The sequence below is a fragment of the Myripristis murdjan genome, chromosome 9 (genome assembly GCF_902150065.1).
Source record: "Myripristis murdjan chromosome 9, fMyrMur1.1, whole genome shotgun sequence".
Taxonomy (NCBI): Eukaryota; Metazoa; Chordata; class Actinopteri; order Holocentriformes; family Holocentridae; genus Myripristis; species Myripristis murdjan.
The window spans coordinates 24,290,107-24,312,095 of NC_043988.1; the positions used below are offsets into that span (position 1 = coordinate 24,290,107).

The following is a 21,989-nucleotide window of genomic DNA, read 5'->3' on the forward strand; positions in this document are numbered from 1 at the left end:
TGCTGTATTACAGGAATGATCTGATTACAACTAAAAGATGACAGGAATCTGTTTAAAGCTGCTACGAGTACAATATTACCTCAATATATCATTCTCAAATTAAAACTGATAGCAAAGCATAACGGCTGTGAAAAACGACACGGCTGCTGAGAAAATGTGTCTACTATATACTCTTCTTCCTGTGTGTTAATTCTGTGCGCCTCTAGGTTTGATTTCACACGAATTGTGCAAAGGCAGGCGCTCACGCCACGTTCATGTCATGTCCAATTTACAGTGCCATACATACAACCTGCAGAATGTTCAGATCATCACATGACATCACTAATTATGTCAATACAGGTGGGCCGACGCAGCAGGGAATCTACCAACGTCCATGATGATAAAAATCAAAATTATCAGTGATATCCACACAAATTCAATAAGGCGCCTCATGTCTGCTGGCAGCTGGTTTATGCTTGATTTTAAATTCCTAAATAAATCTGATTTTGGATGAGGCTGTTCCAATATGTAAATACTTCCAAACTACTGTAGAGACACTGTGATTATAAAAGGAGACTTGCCATCTTTGAAATGCCCTCAGGCAGCAAAACTGCGACCAACACGGCCAGAGCCCAATCTCTTAGAAAGGAGAGTTGCCTATATCTAACATTTTGGCATATGTACAGGTATTGTCATCTGCTCTCCATATTTAGGGACACTGTCAATTTGCAGGTTAGCACCCAAAAAAACTGATATGTGTCGCTGACAGAGGCTTATACACAAATAGCAAGACTGTTTTGCAGCAGCCTGTGTCATTCCCATGGTAACTGTAAACAGTCATATCAAGCATGGAGTGTGGCTGCTCAATCCGTACCAGAAACCCAATCGGTATCGATGTGCACCTCAACAAGCCACAACTAAAAAAGAACGTAAGGCTTTGTTTTATTGTTGTGAAAAGCCTACGCTTGCTACAGTGAACTTTGCTGCCTTGCTGGTTTAAGCTAGTCTTCTTTTGCAATAGTTTATTAAGCTGATTTGCTTACTGGCAACAACCCTCCTGCATCCGATTTGCAAAGCACATGAAAGCGAGGCTATTATTGGCTAACACGCTTAGGTTTTTGCTGTTATGTTGAGGGTTTTATCAGCTCAAATGTCTTGCAGTTGAGAGCTGCACATGCACAGTACCGATCAGACAGGAGGTACAGTAGTCGGGTAGTCAGGTAGTGACATAGAGATTCTGTGTCCAGGGCCCGGTGGCTCACCACATGGCGTGTGTCAGGTAAAATTGAGACTAGGCCACAGCGGCCTGGGTTTGAACCCTGCCCAGACCCATTTGGGATGTCATCCCCTCTCTCTGCCCCATCTTTCCTGTCTCTCTCCACTGTGACTGTCTAATAAAACTGAAATGCCAAAAAAAAAAAAAAAAAACACACACACAAAAGCAAAAATGCATGCATCCTGGTGGCTCATCTGGTAGAGTGTGTGCTGTTATCACAGTGGCCTAGGTTTAATTCTAGCTTGGGCCCTTTGCTGTATGTCATCTTCCCTGTTTATCTCTGCTGTCACTGTCTAATGAATCAGGAGATTACAAAAACAAACAAACAAACAAACAAAAAACCAATGCATGCATTCAAATTTTTCCTCTATCCATTCCCAGGTGACGAGCAGTCATGCCTGGTATTGTCTTGGCTTGCTGTTTGTTGCCTGTTGGATCTGTTTTAAATAGCTCTATCAAAGTTGTGCAGTACCACCAAATCTGAAGAATGTGATTAGATGACAAAGTGTCTTACGCTGATGTGCTGCTGTTTTACGCATTTCTAAACCTCCTACTGTTAACTTACGGAATGTAATGTCTCCTTTTATAATCACAGTGCATCTGGTTTAGTTGTCAACTTCTTCTAACATGGCTTGACCCAGGCATCAGAACTACTTATAAAAATTACTCGGATAAAAGCTATTTACAATGGCTGATGGTGGAACCTCTCACAAAATGCCACTTCTAATGGCTGTACCCACATTAATAATGCACATGAAAAGAACATCCTTATCTAGGGATACTAAGAAAGTGAAGAAGAGTCACTGAACACACAGGATGACCAGAGATGAAGGGGTTCAAGACCAACAGTGATCTGGCTTTTCTTTCTACTGGACAAGTCAGCAATATAAACAATAACTCTGGCTGATCTCTGTATTTATAGCCTGTCAACAAATGCGGGGTGTCTCTGCAACAGTAAACATGCTAAGTCACTCAGGGAGCCATCTAAGTGATTCAATTTCAAATCCTCTTGGCTGCAGCTTTAACTTACTGAAAAAAACATGGTAATCAAGTAGCAGATACATATGACAAAATGAATATGGTTTGTTTGAATACTCAGAAACATGGCTGGTGTGAAAATGGGTGTTGATGTGTTTGTAGAAATGCGAGTTGGATTACATTTTTAACACGTGCCCAAAAGAGTGGGCCGAAAAGAAAGAAAAGCACTTGCACAGTGAAAGGGAAAAGAACTGAGTGCAGATTCCTTTACTTTTTTCCAATGTGTTCACTTAATCATACACTGCCAAGTTCACTGTGTCAATTTCCGCGGTTCATTGAATAGTGCATTAGCTACTAAGGCGGTGCTACAGTTGCAAAGCCCTTATGAGCTACATCTATTGATAATACTGGCTGCACTCCATTCTGTAGCACACTCGGCTGTTTAGAGTGTGTATAAATGCGTGTGTGTGTGTGTGTGTGCCTGTGTGTGTGTCCGCCTGTGTGTGTGTGTGTGTGTGTGTGTGTGTGTGTGTGTGTGTGTGTGTGTGTTTGTGCGTGTGCAATTTGTTGCCGCCAGAGTCATTGGGATTCATTAATGCAAGGTAAATATAGTGACTGTTCTGCACTGAGAGCAATCATCTTGAGGACAAACACACACACACACACACACACACACACACACACACACACACAAGCACACACACAAGCAAACACAGTGGAGCCCATACAGGCAATACAGCGCCAGCCTCCACTGCACTACGAATTTTTCTCGACTCCTCACTTTCTTGCACCATTTCTTTCTTTTTGACTCTCTCTCACATGCTCTCATCTCTCTCCCTCTCTCTCTCATCTCTCTCTCTCTCTCTCTCTCTCTCTCTGTCCCTCCCTGTATTTTTACCCCCAGTGCTACTCTCATTTTTCTCATGAATATCCACTGATCCCTAATCCAGACACTGATTTTGGATTGTAAGGCCAGAGAGGTCATACACTGGATTTAGTCGTCACTGCTTGCTATTTCATATCCAGTTTTTCTTCTTCTTTCCAGCCCTAACCCTAAGCCCCTCGCCCCCACAAACCTGACACACACACACACTCACAGACACACACATAAATATATACATAAATAACTCCTTGTCCCCAAAGCATACATCACTGACCCCGATTCCACACATATAACGTCTCTCTTGCTCTCTTTCATGCTCCCTCTCCCTTTCTGTCACTCTGTCTCTCTTTACCATGAAAATATGTGCAGCAGCAGTTCAGAGCTTTGTCAAGGCCAGTGTTGGTACAAAGGCTGTCTGAGGCACTGCTGTTATCTCCTGTGGTCTAATCCAGCTAATTAAGGGCATCGCTGCGAGGGAGGTGCTACTATTCTCATCCAACTGCAGGGTATGCCTCGGCTCCCCTTGTCTGAGCAACTGACATGTGCTTTTACACACACACACACACAGAGACACGTACGCACACACACAGACGCACTCTCACATGCAAAATTCAGGATACTTTGACACATGATTTCAACATGATTTCTGGAAACCATTATCATTTTAGTCTCTCTCTTTCGCTCACACACACGCACACACACACTTACATACTTCCAGAGGCTTTGTTACCGATGGTTCATATGGAAAGCCAATATAATAAAAAAAAAACCACCTACTCAGAAAGACCAAGATGGTATGATATTACCACTCACTTATGGCCCATTATTCCAATAAAGGCCAGCGTTTGCCCAGTCTGATTCCGATTCTCTCTGTTCATGAATAGAAATGATTAGCTTACTGTGCATTTAGTCTCAAAGATATCACAGGGAGCGATAATGGGAGTCTATGCAAATGGGAGTTAAGTTGCTCACTCAGGATTGGACTTTTGTGAAATTTAAGTCGAGACTGTTCAAGCCGAATTACATTGAAATATTCTTCCTCTGTACACGCTATCAGCCGATACAGAGCGAGATCAAAAGGACCTTTTTGTCATCTAACGTTTCTCTCCCTCCACCCACCATGTCACTCTCTCTCTCTCTCTCATTTTCTCTCCCTGTCTTCGCTCCTGCAGTCTGACACATCAGCAAAATGGGACGTGTAGAGACAAGAGGTGATGAAGGCTGAGGTAGCATGAACTCACTTGTCTATCTCTCACCTCTATAGTGGCTCAGCCAGACAGGTGTATGAGCATTTGAGCGGATGCGTATACCCGCCTGCACTACCTTTACCTTTTATGCATTGTGCGTCCTGCTAGAGCCTTCTTCAATGCATAAGTGTGTGTTTGTATGTGTGTGTATGTGTGTGTGAAGAACATCTTTAGGGCTTTGGATTTTTTTTTTTTTTCTTTTTTAGGGAAACTGGTTTTCTTGTTTCATCCAGAAGGGCATGAATTAATCAGAGCCCCTCTTTGACAGAACTTCCTGAGTTTGAGAAATCTCCAGGCTCGTTAGTACCATGAGCTCCCAGGAAGACAAAGATACAATTTAACTTTAGTGTTGTCAGCACAGGTTTGCCTGAAATTTTACAGTCCTCATTTGTCAGTCAGCACTTGCTATACCTGCAGATATCACACAGAGCGCATAAACATATGCCTACGCATCTACAAACATACACGTGCATGCATATACATAAGGACAAGGCATATATTTCTGCATATAAACACACATGCACATATGCATCAGTGCACACATGCAATTGCTCTTTCTCTCCCTCTCTCTCCCTCTCTTTCTGACACACACACACACACTCACCGCTTCTTCCTCATCTCTCAGTGTGTACATCTCAGCGCCCATGGCGATTATTTTCTCTTATTTTCTCCATCCATTGCTTCCTATTTTCCCATACCCCTCCTCTTGCTGTTTGGATAATCCAAAGTTCAACTAGAGTAGAAAGCTCTCATAAAGTAGAAAACACTATGAATGATTCAAGAATGTTTAAGTTAAACTGAGTAGGGGGTTCAGCATCAAACCGTGGTGGTAGTCGATTTGCGTAGGATTGTTTTCTGGGGCTTGAGGGATGGCTGGTGAGGAGGCACGCAAGGTGGAGGGGCGTTTCCCGTCGGCGGGAAACTGTGGCTGACCGGGAGGCCACCATTTTCCAACATCAGTTCATGAGGAAGAGCATGAGGAGGAGGGGGAGGAGAGGAAGAGCAGCAATGGACAGGGCTGAGTCTCATGTCACTCAGTTCGGCCTGTAAATGTAGTTCTGTGTCATCCACGTCATACTGAAGATCACAGTCCGGGCAGTAGCCATGGTACTGCACCTTCTCACTGAAACGGACCCGCTCCCGCTCACGAGGCTCCCGGCCTGGAGCCTGGGGGCACTTGTTCTTTTCGTGACGGAGAAGAGGCATGGGCCTGGGCAACGTAGGCACGAGCCCCGACTCAGGAACTCCACTGTCACTGGAGATGAAACACGGCGAGGAGAAAATCTCCCTGTTCGGTTTTATGGGAAAAATCCCGCCATTCCTCATTAGAGTCCCATTAGCCTTGGATAGGTTCCCTGATAACACTAATGTAGGATGAGGCAGATTCTTTATGTTATGTTCCTCAGCTTTCAGGGGGGTCAGTCTGGGTGGGGGTAGTGGAGGGTGTGGTTTCTTGAGGACGGTCAGGACTGTGGGGGGGTTGGCAGGGACTTGGGTGACAGGTGGAGGCGGTCTGAAAATACAGTCATCAGGGCAGAGCTTCATCTTCTCCAGGCTGGAAGCAGTGGTGGTCGTGGTGGAACTGGAGCTGGAGTTGAGCGTGTCTGTCTTTGAGCTGTCTGTCAGCCCGTCCTCCTCCAGTTGCAGGTCACAAGTCAGGGTGTCAATCTCATGCACAACCTGGTGACAAGAAGAGGAACTGACAGCTGAGGACAGGAGGAATACATGTAAACAATCTGACACAGGAGGAGGAAATATCTGTTTTAAAAATCTGAGCTAGGAGCTGAGGAAAAATCATTATGACAAAGGCAACCAGAAAAAGAATAACTATTAAAATTGAACCTTGAGGGCAGGAAAAGAGGTGATTAAAACAATGAAAAGTTAATGCCTCCAAGGAGATGATGTCTTTATCTCCTTAAGTTCTTAATTAATTAATTGTGTAGCACGTTGTTTGACTTATGCACAAAATGCGAGGAAGATACACGCTATTTTAAGAGATTGATTTGTGAGATTAAAGATTGACTAAGGTATTGCGACGACAACCTTGCCTGGGAGAAGAGAAATATCACTGCAATTTATGGGAACAACCATGAAAGTGCCAGACTCTGACTGAGGTGATATACTGCAACAATCCCAGGCATTATCAGAACCAAGAAAAATAACAATACCGGCCACATCCTGCAGGTTAAGAAACAGAGTCATTCGAAATATAAAGCCAATTCTGGAAATGAGACTGGATATGTAAAATTGGGCTGATATGCATACAGAATACCAGTGCAAAGGACAGAGACAAACACAGGGATATAGGCAAATGGGAAAGGGTACAGAATACAAAACAGATTGTTAGTCTCACTTTGGGCAAAATCTGGGCAAGAAAGAACAACAGATTGTAATACTCGACTGGGAGAACAACCTGAGAGAGCAACACAGATATGGAAAAGAGCCTTTGAAAAACATGGACATACACCTCGACCGGAAAGAAAGTAAATAAATACAATCCTGAAACAGAAGTTAGGAGACAGAAGTGTGACATTTGCTATTGGCAGAGCCAGATGGAGGAAAAAGGAGTCAATTCCTTATGGTATGTGGTTCTTGGAGATGCAGTCTGCATGAGCCAGTGATGAGTAATACAGCTAAACAATGCAGGAGCAGCTAATTTTGAGCAGAACCTGAACCTTGTCATGACAGAAAGAAAGGAAAACAAACATATATGATATGAAGAGCAGAATACAGGCATCCTCAACTCTCTGTGTGTGTGTGTGTGTGTGTGTGTGTGTGTGTGTGTGTGTGTGAATGTGTGTAGGCGTTTGGGAGTGGGTGCATTTGCAGGGGAGGGGTGGAGGGGTAAAAACAGTGGTGACAGGGGTTTGTTTAATCATGAATATAATGCAGTAGCCTAAAAATCATTTCTCCAAACCATACAGTGCAGGAGAGAAAATTCAGTCTACAGTATCATCATATGCCAGTGGTGCAGTGACAGCCATAGTGTGCCAGGGCGGAGAAGGAGACAGAAGAAATATGACAGACACACAACAAATATTATCAGGGACAAGGATGAGGAAAATTGAAAAGTATTCAAATATCTGAAATTCAAATATCTGAATGACAATCTGCGCTGTGCAGTGCATTTTTAAAAAATGCAACACCAAATATACACTGCACACCAAAACTAAACAAAGGCAGACTATGACTAAACTAAATATGAATCGAAAAGATAAAAATGTGCTGTCCACTGCAGAAAAAAGATGAATACATAACACTGTTGGCATTTATCTCATGCATAGATAAATACTTTAAATACATGGGCTTTTGACTTTATGTTCTCCAAGAGGAAATTTGCTTTCACAGCCAGCACAGGAAGTATTTAAAAAAAAGGCTAATACAGGAATATGGAAAGCAATAAAACACAGTAATACCAGGCATCCACAGTTCACAGCACACAGACATGCTGGCACTTGAGATATATATTACGAAGGCAATTGAACCAAAAGTAGTTGCAGTAGTAGAATGTAAGCAGTAGAACAGGATGAGTTGTTACATAAAACATACAAACATACATACAAACACACACACTCACACAAGTGCACTGAGCATGCTGAACACATTTCAGGACATACAGTAATTCATAGTTGATTGAATTTGATTCAGTTGCGATGCACCAAGCCTGAGGGCCAGCTAACACCAGCCTTTACATCTAACAAAGTGGCAAACTGTACCCTTCTTAGATAGGTTTATAAGTGATAAGCCCTTGGCAATAACCTTCTCCTCTCCAACTGATAACACTTTGTCTACTTTAAGCAAGCCCTTGCCCTCTGGGCACATCTATTGGAAATAAAAGCATGATGATGACGCAGTCGTTCACCCATACGTTTATGGTTGCAGTGCTAAGAATATACCTGGAGGCTGGAGGAATTGAAATGACATGTACATAAAATAACCTTCGTCCAAGGAACCATTAGTAGGAGAGTTTATGAAAAAAATAAAAACTGGTTTATTTAACAGGCACACACAGAACAGAAGTGTGGCTTAACTCTACTGAGAATTGGCATTGTTTGTGCTGATTTCCTCTTCAGATTTCACGGAGGCAAAATAATGCTGAAAGTAAACTCTGAGAGGGAAAGACAATGTATTCATAAAATAATTAGGAAAACAATGTCCTTATGTTCATTTTCTCAGTTGGTAATGTTTCCTCTCAGAGTGTCCTGTATTTTAGCCCACTGTTGGACAGCATTATCACCAGCTAAGGGTTTGAAATATTACTGACATGACCAAACAATGGGTTGGGCAGTGTGGGGACAAGCTGAGGGAGAAATAACGAGAAAGGGGGTTGAGAACAGAAAGAGAGGAAGAGCGTGAGATAGAGGAAGAGAAATGGGGGGGTGGGAGAGGTGGCAGGCCTGGGGCAAAAAAAGGTGGAGCTAAAACCTCCATGCAGCCTTTAAACGGATAATTTGTTGGGACACAGACAAGAGGTGATACTAGTATCCCAGTGTGCCCCCCTGCTGCAGGCCAAGCAGCCTCTATGAATGTGCCAAGCATCTGGGCAGGGTCCTTCCTCGGAGCCAGGCTCAGCTCCAGCCCTGTCTGTGAGTTATAACAGATAACTGCATTTCAAATGGATTATACCCCAAACACTGGCTTTGATAGTAACACCCCCTCGAGGTATGTGTTTGGTGTGTGCGGCGTTGAAATAACTGATCCTCTACACAATTTCCTGTGAGCAAAAAGAAAGAGGGCACATCACACAAAAAAATCACAATAGAGAGATTACAATGCCGTCTTGTTCTCATTTATCTGTGGTGCTTGTTGTGAGACGTTGTAAACTGCACCAAAACACAAAAGGAGTCTAATTCAGCTCAAGTTGTGAAAACAGAGAGTGAGGCGAGCAGAGAGGCAGAAGGAGACAGATGCTGTGTAGACAACCCATCCCATCCATAATGTAGGAACCACAGGCCGTATGCAATAGGGCTTTATTAGAGTGACAGCCTGTCATGTTAAGGTGAAGGGGTTCAGTGCAGCGGGCTGGATGCTCGGTATGTGGCTACTATGGGAACGTACACACAAAAATAAGGTTAGCTTGAAGCCCACAGTAGCTTCTAATGACAAGGGAGTCCCCATGTGAATGTCAATGATTGGCATTAAAGGGAAAACAGGTCTGAGGTAAGACCTGTGCACATAGCAGCATGAAATGAAAGAGAAATCGCGTCTCTGATTCACTTAGATGTGATATGGCCCATCAGGCAGCACTGAGAGGATCTTAATATTTTAACAAGGTGTCTGGAGAGAGAGAGAGAGAGAGAGAGAGAGAGAGGGAGAGAGAGAGAGAGAGAGAGAGAGAAACAAGCACACATGAGATAAAGAGGGGATGACGATAGGAGTGGGTGTGATAGACACATAGAGGTGAGGTGAGAGATAAAGAAAGAGAACAAAAAAAGGAGATAGAGGAGGGAAAAAAGTGCGAAGGAGCTAGAGAAAGAGAGTTGAGGAGAAAGAAACTGCTATATTATTTGGCAGCAGATGGGCCTAATTCACAGCAAGCAACAGCCAGCATTAAGATGATGAAATGCAATGCAAAGCGCCTTCCTGGGTGAACTAACTCTTCCATTAACTATTAATTGTGATAATTTTTTTCTCACTTTAATCAAAGCCCGTATGTCAAGGCGGAGCTGTCCTGTCATTTTATAGTACACATCCCGTGTCAAACGTCTTTCATGTTGGAGATAATGATCACATACATTAGCGGCTGGGGAGGAGCTTGCCATTATGCTTGCGTGCATGTGCGTGAGCGTGTTTGTGTGTGTGCGTGAGCGTGTGTGTGTGTGTGTGTGTGTGTGTGTGTGTGCCTTCATAGCCTTTTTCAGGCCCCAGCTAGGTGGACGTCAGCTCTCCATCTCCCCTAAGACAAGGATGCTTAGAAACAGCATCCTCAGATCAACTGGCGTGTAGAAACACACACAACACATCCTGAGGAAAAACAACAACAACAACAACAACAACCACAACAACAACAACAACAACACAAACACAGCGTCCTATCCCTTTACCTCTTTGAGTTCCTTGGCTACATCCTTAAGGTCTCCCAGGATGGTTTCCAAATTCTCTACGATTGTCTTGATCTCCTTTTTCACTTGTACTTTGGAGACTACTCCTTCACCTTCTGCATTAGGTATCCCTGACATTCTTCAGTTTATGGCACAATCTATTTCGTCAAGGATCTCAAGTCAAATCCTTTGGATGCCACGCTGCCACTTTGCCAGTGCATTTTCAGTCCTCCGCTCTCTTCACTTTTCCTCCTACATCACGGCCAGAATGGAGCGGAGCGGCGTTGGACAGCGTTTTACCGACCACTACGCATGCGCAATAGACCGTATCAAAAAATACCGTTATGTTAAAATATTGTAGCATACTGTCGCCGAGGCGGCTGTTCGCAATTTTGCCCGCACCTTTCGCGTTCATGTCCAACAGCAAAAATCGACGTGCCACGAGTAGCCTACACGCCGAGAGAGCGCTAAATTCAACATTTCGGAGATAAGTGAAATATTCGAGATGGGGAGAAAAAAAGAAAAAGAAAAAAAGAGATTATAAATAGAAGGAAGAAGAAACACAGAGCAGGCTGTCATCCGAGCGCTGCCAGTCGTTATTGTAATGGTCCATAATTCCAGGCATCGACAAAATGGTAAAATATTCCCCCTGTCCCTCAGAAAATGTTGTTTGGTATAATGATAACCCCCTGAAAGAAGCTGTCAGATAAAGCCACTCCAGGGCCACTTTGCTCAGAATTTAAAAAAATAATATATTTATATATATATATAGCCTATATATACCCCGTCAGTTTCATCCCGTCTCCATAGCCTCCTTGGAGTGTCTGCTACGTCGGGGCGCAGAGGAGAGGATGCTCTCTCTCTCTCTCTCTCTCTCTCTCTCTCTCTCTCTCTCTCTCTCTCTCTGCTCTGAGTGGAGGCTATTGTCATTTCATAACACACACGCACACACACGCACGCGAGGCAGGTCACTATTGGAAATGTCTCTGTTTTACAGTATAATAGGCTACGGCTGTTGTGGCGATATGTAAATGGATGCTGAACAGTGTTATTTACAGTAACCTCATTAGGCCTTTGCTCAGCCCGGTAACGAGTATCGGTGTAACGAGTGGCTTTTTTCAGTTTCTCATCACTCTCTCATAAACCACCTCAGATGAGAAATTGTTTTCTATAATTCTGCAAAGCTGGGTTTACATTCTCTGGTCAAGAAGAAAGGTGGTCCACAGATCTGTAATTTTTTTTTTTTTTTTTTTAATGTGATAAAGCTATGCCTATTTGTAATATTTGTAATCTATCTGTAATTTATATCCATATCTCTCTAGCCTATCTAATGTATCTATTAAGAAAGAGTAGCTTTTATAGTGGTTTGAGCATCACTGCTATTCAATCCTGGTTTGAAGCCTGAATGATTACGTTTAGTTGTGTAATGTATTCTATATACGTATAGCCTACTAACTATGTCATATTATGTTATTTTAAAATAATAACAATAATTGTGCCTATTTATAAGGCTACTTGTGGGGGGAAAAAAATGTTTTTTTTTTTTTTTTTCTGGGAATGACTTTAAAGTGGAAGGCCGTCTTTGGCGCCTATTTGTGAAATGGGAGGCAGAGGAAAATTTGTTGATAGACCATGAAAGACCACCTGAAATTTCCTGATTTTAGTAATTTTTGCTTTTTCTTTTTATTTCGGAAAAAGGCAAGCAAAGCATGCCAGCTGCCTCAGATCCCATAGCCTATATTTTCCTCTTATGTAAACTGTCGTGTGAATGTTGTTTATTTGTGGAATAAATGTGCCAACTGTTCTGTCTCATACATAGCATCTCATCCTCTCATCCTATCAGTCTAATGTCAGCCTATACCCAATAGCTGCCCTTAATTCCTTAATTGAAATAGGACTCTTACATATAGTAAATACAGAGGAACAGGCTAAGTTATTCTCTCTTTTAATGTTGAGATAAAGGCCCCCATTCATCAGAAGTTAAATAGTGCCTCTAAGCTTATTGAGAAGTGTGTGTGTGTGTGTGTGTGTATGTGTGTGTGTGTGTGTGTGTGTGTGTGTGTGTGTGTGTGTGTGTGTGTGTGTGAATGCATGGGTGTGTGTGAAGTGAGTGAGTGTAAATGGAAGGCGTATGTGAATGTGTGAAAGTGAATGAGTGTGAAAGGAAAGGAAAGCAGTGTGTAAATGTGATTGGGGGGAAATCTATGTCCACCCATCTATTCTCCTGCCTCTTATTAAGGTCAGGGTCACAGTGACAACAGAGGAAGCTCAAATGCACAGAAATCCCTCTCCGCAGCAGCTTCCTGTGCTGGGAGATGCAGTCCCTCCTGCGCAGGTCTTCTCTGAGTTGGTTGTCACCTGTGCATCTCCAGGAGGATGCACCCGCAGGAACTCCTTACCAGGTGACGTCAGCTGACGTTGTTAAGGAGCAGCGAGTTGACACTGAGCTCCTCACCACATTTTCCAATTCTTTCAGTGACTACACAGACTGGTTATTACCTCAGATAAGGGTTAGAAGCAAGAGCGACCAGTAAATAACAACCTTGGTCTGATACAGTGCTTGCATTCCTACAAAGCAATGGTCAATCTCATTTTTCTCACCTTTGCCAGTCAGTCAGAGGCAAGATACACCCAAACTTCTACAGCTGGTGCAGTTTCTCTGCCATCACTTGGATGATAGAAGTCACTACTTTTAATGCTGACCTCAGAGTTGGAGGTGCTGACTCTCATCCTAGCCAGGCACAGATGAAAAAAGAAAAAGAAAAAGAAAAAAAAAAACAGAAAAAAAAGCATGGGGACTTACCTTGTGGGCACACCACCCGCAAGGCAGACAGGCATGCCTTTGCTGGGCAGTGGGCAGACACAGGACAGCCCTAGGCATCATAGACCTTTGAAATTTAAACCAACTCCCAGAGGACAAAGCCTGAGTTGGTATGAGAGGAAACTAGGTCTCAACGAGTTGCAGCAAGGCTCGCCTCCATGCACAGTTCTGGCTCTGGGACCAAATTTCATGATAGTTTTGGTTGGCTGTGGTGACACTCATGAATCCTCAGCAGGTAATCACACACTTGGACTACTTACAACAGTAGAATGTACAACAACGTATATGTTGGATAATATAGTCAGATTTCAATATTTGCAATAAAAAAATTATACAGTACATATTTCAGCAAAAGTTCTTCAATACACCAAAGTGTTGTATCTTTACCACAGTGTACTGTAGTAGTTTTTATTTACCCTCCATGACATTGCAAATTATCGCCTTATTAGAGAGGCTGCTCCTCTTGGACAGCTGGCATCTCACTGACATGGGTTACTAATCTTAAAATGTCTTGGTCCGTGTAAGGCAGAGTGTAGCTCATTAAAGCCTGACTCAGATAAATCTTTTAGCAGTCATGAAGAATAATGTTAAACTCAAATTTAGCTTGTTACGTGCAGTCTTGACAATGGCCAGAATATGAACTTAACCAACCATTATTTAAGAATCAGCTGACTGCGGTTGTTTCACAAAAGCCTACATGTTAAGATGAGCATAGGTTACATAAACATAATAGGCATAAACATAATAAGTTATTCAAATTACACTTTAAATTCAAACTATACAGTACCACCTAACACAAGGAACTGAAGAGCCAGTCTTGTGTGAGAGGTCTAAAAAACATGGAAAGTAATGAAATAAAAATTCTTGATAGCTTGGGTATGTTGAGGTGCCCACTCCATTGTATTGATTTTTTTTCATATGCAAAATGCTCCAAGGCATTGGTACAGCTGTATCACTGCTGATTTCTTCAACCGAAGCCAGTCGACCAGCACCCACAGAAACAAATATTTAAGTCTCACGCAATTGGTTTGAAATTTTAGGTCTGGATCAGGTTTATACTTATATTCTTTGTATAATATATTTATATTCTCAAAATAACCCAACAGTGCTAAACAGGAGTTTTATACAATTACTTAATATTTGTATATAATATTTCTAATAATATTATTTATATAGCATCATAATACTTATAACATTCATATATGTGTGTATAGCATTTGATTATTTTTAATTATAGGCCCAGGCTGTTACTGAATCATCATCACCATCATTAGAAGCAGCAGCAACAACAGTACTGATTTTTATTCATTTATTCATTTTTAAATTCATATATCAGGGTCATGGGGAGACTAAACCACAGAAAGAAATGAAACAAGAGGAAAATTCAGAAGCTTGTCAAGTGACTCTTCTGCGGTTATGGCCCTGCAAGAGAAAGTGGTACAAGCAGTGCAGGTAGATAGAGAATAAATTGGCAGTTCACAATATACCCACTTATCAGCCAAATACCCACTGAAATATCAATACCTACTTGACTTTGTCCTCAGTAAATTACTCATCTACTTGATATTATACTGGCCTTAACGACTATCACTGCAGACCCATTAGTTAAATAACAAGGACATATTAATGCATTTAAATTCTATCATTTTATTAAAAAAAAATAATAATAATAATAATAAAGTTTGCTATCAGTACACACATGCTGTAAGTATAAACTGGGATGTTTACACGTGGAAACAAAGCCAGCAGAATCCTGGCTTCTAATTGGCTACGACTGGACCTACCCACCTCGAAACTGCGGAAGTGGCACTTGTTGAAGTTCACCTGGCTCCTCCGGCTAGCTGTCACAGTAGTGCTGCTGTTGCACCGTCCTGTTTGTTGCACAGTCTCCATAAACCAGCAGACCTCCGTACAGCAATGTCTTTGTCGTTCGAGGGAAAAGTCGTGCTTATCACAGGCGCCGGAGGAGGTGAAGTCTTGCATGCCAACTTTACAGCTGACCTAATGTTGATGCTGCTGCAAGTTAGCTTAAGTAGCTAACGAGCTATAGGCAGTGTTAGCTAGCAATGCTAGCCTGCTCGTTACGAAACTGTAACTTGAATGTATGTGTTACTAAATCATAAGTAAGTCACTGTGGGAGTATAAGAGCATTTAGTTGTGCTGATATAAGCCAGCTTTCAGCTTATTCCCTCGGCTGGGGTTGCAAACACTAACTAGCATGGTTGCAAACCGCTGCAAATAAACTTAAATTCACTTGCATGTATCCTTAGGACACTCCTCGGACCTTTTACACGATTTAATTAACATTGTAATATAACACGTCTGATAGCGAGATAGTAATTCAACAAAATATGCCGATATTCTGTAGCCTTTGCTCCTCATAAGATCTCAGAGAGCGAAGTACAATATTGTAGTGTCATGCTAACTCCACTGTGTGAAAGGTCATGCCATTAAAACACTGTCTGCCAGCTATTTATCAACTATTTGCCATGCATCTCATAGATAATTAACTGCTTCCTTGAGGGAAAAGAAGAGAAGCCTCCCTGGGACATGTTTTAATATTTAGATATTTACCTCGAAATTTGATTATTCTTTGTGCTTTATTTTCACAGGTCTTGGCAGGGAATATGCACTGGCTTTTGGTGAGAGAGGAGCCTCGGTTGTGGGTGAGCGAAATATCTTAATGTTAAACCCTATAAACGCCCTATTATATTGGAATGGGTGCAGTGAATATGTGATTAGCTCAGCCAGGCATTAGCCTTATCAGCAGTGCTTTAGATGAGAGTGGAGATTCAGTGCGTTTTGATTACATTTAATGTGTGATGATTGCTAAAATTAAAACGTGCACAATGGGTAGCCATAACATCTGCTTTTCTCTCCTCTCCTTTCCTTCTCCCCTTTAAAAGGGAGAGACCCTCATTTGAGAATGCATGCTGAAATACGTCTCGGTGTGATTTACGATTTTTTTTTTCTCCCCTTGTAACTGTTTGCGCCCACGTCTCAATTGATACACAGGAGTCACCAAGCACAAGTAGCACTTGCCTCAATAAAATGTGAACTTTTCCAAATGGCTTCACACCACTCACTATTGTGTCTTATGGAAGCGAATATTTTGATTACACTAAAATGAGGAGTGGTGGTGTAAGATTACAACAGTGGTCTCAAACCATATGCCACAGAGGGTCATGAGTAGCAGGTTTCTACCAACTGAAGACCACAGAAGCCATTTTCCCTGCACTCTTCAGTGTCTAGTTGATGCCGTGCTAATTAGTGAAAACAGCTGGTCCAGTTATGGCTGCAGACTCTTGGCCCTTCATGACACGTGGCTTGAGAGATGCCTCAGTTTTAATTTTAGAGAACAGACCATTTATAGCTCAGTAGAAGTATTAGAAACATCACAAAAAATGTGCAACTCATTAACCATTAGAGTTGTGGTTATTTTTTAAGCCCAAACTGTTAGTGCTGCAGTAATAAACATATGCCCTCCCCAAAGTAATAGCTTTTCTCACTGCCTGGGGTGAACCTGCTGTTGAACTCTGACAAGGAATCAGCTTTACTGCCTCCTTTGCTAACCTTAATCAGTGGTAGAGAATTGCAAAACGCACCCCATTATTGCCAATCTTTTGCTTCTTGTTGCAATACAGTGAATGACCTTGGGGGAGATATTAAAGGAGGTGGGAAGAGTTCTGCAGCTGCTGATAAGGTGGTGGAGGAGATAAGAGCCAAGGGAGGCAAGGCTGTGGCCAATTATGGTGAGTTAACATGGACTAGATCTTCTCTTCTCTTCTCTTCTCTTCTCTTCTCTTCTCTTCTCTTCTCTTCTCTTCTCTTCTCTTCTCTTCTCTTCTCTTCTCTTCTCTTCTGTACCAAATGCATCATTGTCTCTGTTTTTTTACCTTGTCTTATCTTCTCTGTTATCTTGTCTTTTTTACACTCCATCTATACTCACATTATGTAGCTTATTATGTAATGATATAATCAAGAACAAGTTTGATGTGTCATCCTGACTGGAACACAATAGAAACCCTGTCACTGAATAAACAGCTTGGGCAAATGCGTTTCCCTTTCTGTGAGAGTATCCTTCGGACATCTAGAAGAGTGATTTGACCTTAATTTTGAGTTCTAGATAGTCAAACATAGAAATATATATTGTAAAAAGCAATCTTGGCCAGAGACAGAGCATTAATATATCATTTTTTTTTTTGTTTCTGAAGAAACTTATATGTGCTTACCTCTGTTGCTGAACCTTTGGCCATGTGGTAAACAGCTATCCCTATGCCTCTTGTGGTTACTAGGTGGTTGCTATTGTCTTTTGAGTGGTCACTATGGTGTTTGTAGGCAGTTTCTATAGTGCTCTGATTGGTTGCTAGGGCATTGCCAGGTTGTTGCTATGGTGTTCCTGATGGTTGCAATGGTGTGCTAGGCAGTTGCTATGTTGTCGTGGGTGGTTGCTATGGTGTTGCCAGGCAGTTGCTATGGTGTCTTGGGGTGTTGCTATGTGGTTGTTGCGGTATTCTGGGTGATCACTAGGGTGGTTGCTATGGTGTTGTGGGTGGTTTCTAAGGTGTTTCTAGGTGGTTGCTATGGTGCTCCTGATGGTTGGTAAGGGGTTGCTAGGCGATTACTATTGTGTTCTGAGTGGTTGCTAGGGTATTGGTAGGTGGTTGCTTTAGTGCTATGGTGAAAACACAGTGTAAGCTTGGAGAACAATACAGTATATTGAAAGAGGACATCCATATCCACATCCATTAAAACCGGTAAAGTGGTAGGGAAATTGTTGCTAGGCATTGCTATGGTGTCTCTGATGGTTGCTAAGGCATTACTATGGTGTTTAAGCCTGTTTTCATCTGTACTGTAGCAGAACCAGTTTTTTTTACTAGTTTTTATGGTTGTGGTGTGAAAATTGTGGGCATTTGAGCAAGTTAAAGAGAATATTTTTAGATGATGTCTCATTGTAAATCATTCTCCCAAGCAGATTTTAATTTACTGGGCAAGTGTTCTGCAAACTTGCAAAATAGTTATATATAAAGGATATTGTTGTGTTAACTGAAGGATCACTGAAGGAACAGCAGTTTTGACTGTGTTTGTTGTACCGTTATGTACTTCCCAGTGATGGTGGTCTTTGGTTGAACACAAATTGATGCACCTTTAGTTTAAATGTGGAAGCAGTTAAGGAGAGTTTTACTTTTTTAATTAATTTGAACCCGGTTACACAGTTTAGCAAAATACTCCTATTTCCTCCCAGCTATTGGTGCAAATGAGGTGTACCCACCACTTACGCTTCATCATGTATAACCTTCAGTTAAATGGAAGATGTATCAAACGTGTTATCAACGTCTGAAAGTAGTGAGGAACCGTGAGTTTTTCACAATCCAAGTCATTTTCATCCAAAGTAAGACCAGACAGAGCCAAAGTGATCACACTGTCTGAGGACCACTGTCAACATGGCACAACAGTATCTGCATCCAAAATACAAAGCGAGCTGAACAAAGGATGACACTCCATTTAGTTAAAGCACAGTCAAAGGATATTTGACAAACTGCAGCTTGAATGGGAACGGCTGCACTTTCCAAACGACTCTTTCATTTACAAAACAAGTCAATTTTTTTTAGCATTGGGCCAAACAACACCAACATTTCACTACTGAAGAAAGAACAAAGTCTTATTTACAGATGAAGCAAAGTTTGGACTTGACGCTTGTAGTCAGAGTTTCTTTGAGGAGCTGGCCACATGAGAGATAAGTGTAATAGTGCATAAAAGCTGCACTCAAAACATGACGTCAGAAATATTGAGGTGTTGGAGTGTTTTTATTTTATTTTTTTATCTGTTCTGGAGTTGGTGACTGGCACAGGATCAACTACACATTGACCAAAGAGAAGCACAGCTCTATTCCACAGGGGCATGCTGTCCAGTCAGGCTTAAAGTTGGAAGTGTGGAACAGGGCTAATTTTCCAGCAGGACAGTGAACTTTAAGATGCACTGAAGCCATTGCAGACCTATTTGAAGTCCACAGAAGAGCAAGGAGTGCTGACATGCATGGTTTCCCCTCCACACTCAGTAATTTAGTACGGTATGAATGAATGGTAGACTTAACAAATGTTGAGAAATTTCTGCTCTCAGTAAATACAGTACTATCCAACTTCCTTATTATGGTGAACATTTATGTAGTCTTATTTGAGAAATATTATTTGACTCAAAATTTGTTTTACTTTTCATAAATGATGAGACAAAAGACTTCATGGTCATGGACTCAGACTTTTGAACTGTCAATGGTGATGTAGTAATATGTGACGCATATGTGATATGTGAAGCCCTTTGAGACATACTGCTGATAAAGGACTACACATATACGGCCTGTTCCAGCACTGTGGATACATTTCAGGTATAGAAAGAAAACTATAAATAGGATTGATTTTTTTTTTTCTTTAAACTTTTTGTTTTATTCTCATACAACACACTTTAATGTGTTCTGTATTTTCTCATCTTAAACCTGTAATATTTAAAATACTTCATCTGAAAAAGTTTAGTAACAAAAAAACTGTCAACTCTGTTAGAGACAAATTGGGTCAAATGTATATAATCAACAGAAGTACTACAATGTGAAACTTCTCGCCAAGAGAATTTTTGTCTCTGTGTCCATTAACTCAACTTTCAGTCTAATAACAGTGATGCCTTTTTTTGTTTTGGAGTAAAAATGTCACATTTAATTAATTTTGTGTTTAATTTTCTCTAAACATAGCATTAAATCTGAATTTAATGCTTTGAAATTTCATTTGGTAAGACTGTTACTTATGACACAGTTTGTTGATCTGTTTTTTGTTACAAAAAAAAAAAAAAAATATATATATATATCTAATGATCATTTTAAAATCAAAACCCTAAAGAAAAAGAATTGACATTGATAGTAACAGAGTGATATGAATAACATGAGTTGACTGCCCATAATTAAAAAAACAAAAACAACAACATTTTCTGCCTGACTCTGGAACTTTTAAAACCATTTCTCAATGTAAAAACAACGATTTAAATCTAACCAATGCATCTGAATTACAAAATTTCATGAACTTGACTAATAACTTAATGTCTCATGTATTACTCATCTGTGAGTTGCCCTACGCCTCACCATCCTGGCTTCCTCACGCCTGGCAAAGTTTCTGCCCTCCTTACAAGGTCTCCATCTCACCGTGCCCTGTATTACAGTTGGCTTTCTGCTGCTGACGGTTTCCGTAATAAATGTAAAATTATGCAAAATGGTTAAATGTGTTTGGAAATGAAACAAGATTGATATAAAGAAGCATGACAGACTTCACTGCCTTCCCATGTTTCCCACAAGAGGAAGTGAGATCACTGGGTCGCAGGTCACATGCTTTTTATTTGAGTGCTCTGGAGATTTTTACGCAGTTTCTTAACAGTGGTAACAGAGCTGACCAGAACATAGAGACAGACACAAAATATGTTTCCCTATTACTGAAATTATAATTAATAGAGAAAATAGATAATTTATGGAATTCATTTTATAACTACACTTAGATTAAACACAAAAAACTGAAAATTAGACATAATTTTTCATGCTAATACAAGCTGAATGTATGAATCAGGAGCCAAAGACAGATGATCATGAGTGGGGTGGTAGTCATTTACTTAATAGTTTATGCTTAAAATATACATCAAGCATTACTTTTAGTAAATGTTTAATATAATAAACTGATTCAATAAAGACTTTTTTTAAAATAGCAAAGGCTTTATCAGATGCCAAATGTATCCCAGTTATATAAACCTGACTTGACTTTGTTTGCTCAGTTCTTCGATATTTCTCATCGGCTGCCAGGAATGTTAGCATATTGTCAATTTCTTTCTAGTGTTACCAATTTCCTTTTAATTTTGACACCCAGTAATGACTAGATGATGCAAGGTAAACTGTGATGGATTCCTTAGTTCATCATTAATAAACATCATCATACACAGAGCATGTTTTGTGGTCATTTCCCCCTGGTGCATTATGAACCTCTTCGATCAAACGGTGCTGTCAAATTAATGTCTCCCTGGAAACCTAAGTGCAGACAGCATAAACAAAGCTGAGAATCAGAGGTGACTGGCTTGACCACTCATAGAACAACATATAGATAGGCACAGTATTGAAATGCAAGAAAAACATCAGTGATTCAACATGTATCAGGTTAAAGAATACAATTTTCCATGAACTGTCACCCTTTGTACCTACAGATTCAGTTGAAGATGGGGAGAAACTGATTCAGACAGCACTGGATGCATTTGGAAAAATAGGTATGTAGTCTGTGACCATCATAATAACACACTTAACCTACATCAAGCAAATTATTTCTCCTGTGGTAAAGCTATTACTGGTATTCAAATGAACTGAATCTGGTAAAAACTTGTTGTCTTCCAGATATTGTTGTGAACAATGCTGGGTAAGTTATGTTGCAGCAGTAATTTCACTCATTCTCTAAGGCTTAACAAGGTCATATTGGTCATTTGATTGTAGTTGTCAAATAAAAGACATCATGTAATCATGTAAAAGAGAACTGTACTGCAGACTGAAAAGACTCAAGCCTGTTTCTGTTTTTCTTCATCAAAGGATACTTCGTGACCGATCTTTTGCCAGGACGAGTGATTTGGATTGGGGTAATTTATTTCGACCATTACATTTGTTACAAGTTGCCACCATGTATCATTTAATCTCTTAACATCACATTATTCCTTTTCATCTGTCTCACCTCATAATCAAGAACATGGTTCCACTGAA

The 21,989-nt window shown here is 41.0% G+C and overlaps 2 protein-coding genes across 2 annotated transcripts in view; one reads left to right on the forward strand and one right to left on the reverse strand.

The window, feature by feature from the left end:
• Positions 1-5,179: 5,179 nt before the first annotated feature.
• On the reverse strand, positions 5,180-10,653 carry prr16 (proline rich 16). The gene is made up of 2 exons (XM_030060431.1): positions 10,408-10,653; positions 5,180-6,043 (listed from the first exon to the last, which is right to left on the reverse strand). Exons 1-2 carry the CDS (start codon positions 10,540-10,542, stop codon positions 5,180-5,182), a joined length of 999 nt encoding a protein of 332 aa, XP_029916291.1. The 5' UTR covers positions 10,543-10,653.
• A 4,377-nt stretch (positions 10,654-15,030) lies between these two features.
• The window catches only part of hsd17b4 (hydroxysteroid (17-beta) dehydrogenase 4), a 37,100-nt gene continuing 30,141 nt past the window's right edge, over positions 15,031-21,989 (forward strand). Inside the window, exons 1-6 of the mRNA XM_030060970.1 lie at positions 15,031-15,194; positions 15,838-15,891; positions 16,870-16,977; positions 21,449-21,508; positions 21,633-21,654; positions 21,822-21,868. Of these exons, the coding sequence (XP_029916830.1) occupies positions 15,143-15,194; positions 15,838-15,891; positions 16,870-16,977; positions 21,449-21,508; positions 21,633-21,654; positions 21,822-21,868 (343 nt within the window). The 5' untranslated portion in view covers positions 15,031-15,142. The remainder of the gene's footprint in view (positions 15,195-15,837; positions 15,892-16,869; positions 16,978-21,448; positions 21,509-21,632; positions 21,655-21,821; positions 21,869-21,989) is intronic.

What these genes read in the sequence shown, in the direction of transcription:
- prr16 (XM_030060431.1), bottom strand. Translation starts at nt 10,542, where the DNA reads ATGTCAGGGATACCTAATGCAGAAGGTGAAGGAGTAGTCTCCAAAGTA. An exon ending in TAGCCAAGGAACTCAAAGAG is followed by an intron (nt 6,044 to 10,407) that starts GTAAAGGGATAG and finishes TCTTGTCACCAG; the next exon opens with GTTGTGCATGAGATTGACAC.